This window comes from Orycteropus afer, unplaced genomic scaffold (assembly GCF_000298275.1).
Source record: "Orycteropus afer afer isolate SDZICR_OR568_19922 unplaced genomic scaffold, OryAfe1.0 scaffold00130, whole genome shotgun sequence".
Lineage (NCBI taxonomy): Eukaryota > Metazoa > Chordata > Mammalia > Tubulidentata > Orycteropodidae > Orycteropus > Orycteropus afer.
In genome coordinates, this window is record NW_006921717.1 from 5,691,261 (window position 1) to 5,692,906 (window position 1,646).

The following is a 1,646-nucleotide window of genomic DNA, read 5'->3' on the forward strand; positions in this document are numbered from 1 at the left end:
GTCTGCTCTTGAGCTTTATAGAAATGGAATTATACAAAAGACACAATTTTTTTTCTGGAATGTTTCGCTCAGCACAATGTCATAATTTTCTTTGATGGTTAGTGTTTCTGTGTCCTTTTACAGAATTTTTTGCTCTCCCCATTTGCAAAATAGGCATTTACCATAAGTATTTGAGACTAATTTTTATCTCTGTGTGAACCTAGGTGATGCCATGGAGTGTAGGAAGCCTGGTCCAGTGCAGATTGTCTGTGTTCACAAAGAGCAGCATTCGTTTGAGTTAGAAGAGCGAGCCCTGGCCAGCGTCCTGCTGCAGGACCACGTCCGAGATCTTGATGTGGTGGTGCTCTCAGTGGCTGGTGCTTTCAGAAAGGGCAAGTCCTTCTTCCTGGATTTTATGCTGCGATACTTGTATTTTCAGGTAAGGGAGAATTGTTTCATTTCAGAAAATGAGACTTTTTATGTCCCACTGAGCAGATTAAGCTCATGGATTATCCTTGTTGTGTGACTTTGCTCATTTAAGATTCAGTAGAAATTTCTTACTTCTTTTTTAGAAGGATGGTAGCCATTCAAGTTGGTTGGGGGACTTGGAAGAACCCTTAACAGGATTTTCATGGCGAGGAGGCTCTGACCCAGAAACCACTGGGATCCAGATCTGGAGTGAAGTTTTCACTGTGGAGAAGCCAGGTGGGAAAAAGGTAAGGAAGAAAAAGAGTTAACTGATGAACAAAAACAAGGATTTTTATGTGTACTGTGCTATTCTAATTAAACTATATTTTGAATGCGTTTTATTGAAATATAATTTATGTACAATGAAATACACAAAACTAAAGTGACATGGGTCAGTGCCTTTTTTTTTTTTTTCAGTGTTCCCTCCCCTCCTTTCCCATCCCTGGTAACCAACAAAGAAAGTTTCCCTCCATATATAAACCTCTCCTTGACCCCCCACAACAACAAACTAAGACTATGTTTGTCCTTCTGTGAATGACTTATTTCACTCAGCATAATGTCCTCCAAGTTCATCCATATTATGCAGTTTTGCAGTCTCTACATTATTCTTCAGTGCTGCATAGCATTCCCTTATGTGTATGTACCATAGTTTGCCTTCCACTGATGGGCACATAGGTTGTTTCCATCTTTTTGCTACTGTAAATAGTGCTGCGATGAACATGAGTGTGCATGTATCTGTTCCTGTCCTGACTCTCACCTCTCTAGGATATATACCTAGTAATAGGATTGCTGGGTCAGATGGTATCTCCAATTCCAGCTTTCTAAGGAATCGCCATATTGCTTTCCACAGTGGTTGTATCACTTCACGGTCCCACCAGCAGTGTATGAGAGTCCCAATATCTCCACATCCCTGCCAGCATTTCTTATTTTCTGTATTGTTGAGCCTTGCCATTGATGCTGGGGTGAGGCAGTATCTCATTGTTGTTTTGATTTGCATCTCTCTGATGGCCAGTGATTGTGAGCATCTCTTCATGTATTACCTGGCCACCTGAATATCCTCCTTGGTGAAGTGTCTATTCATGTCTTCTGCCCATTTTTCAATTGGATTGTTAATTCCTTTGGTGTTGAGGCATTGGAGTTTTCTATAAGTCTTAGAGATAAGTCCCTTGCCAGATATGTAATTATTGGCAAATACGAAT

General features: G+C 40.6%; 1 protein-coding gene across 1 annotated transcript in view; it reads left to right on the plus strand.

The window, feature by feature from the left end:
- The first annotated feature begins 208 nt into the window (after positions 1-208).
- Positions 209-1,646, plus strand: part of ATL3 (atlastin GTPase 3) — a 62,849-nt gene continuing 61,411 nt past the window's right edge. The window contains exons 1-2 of the mRNA XM_007944850.2: positions 209-418; positions 552-695. Of these exons, the coding sequence (XP_007943041.2) occupies positions 212-418; positions 552-695 (351 nt within the window). The 5' untranslated portion in view covers positions 209-211. The remainder of the gene's footprint in view (positions 419-551; positions 696-1,646) is intronic.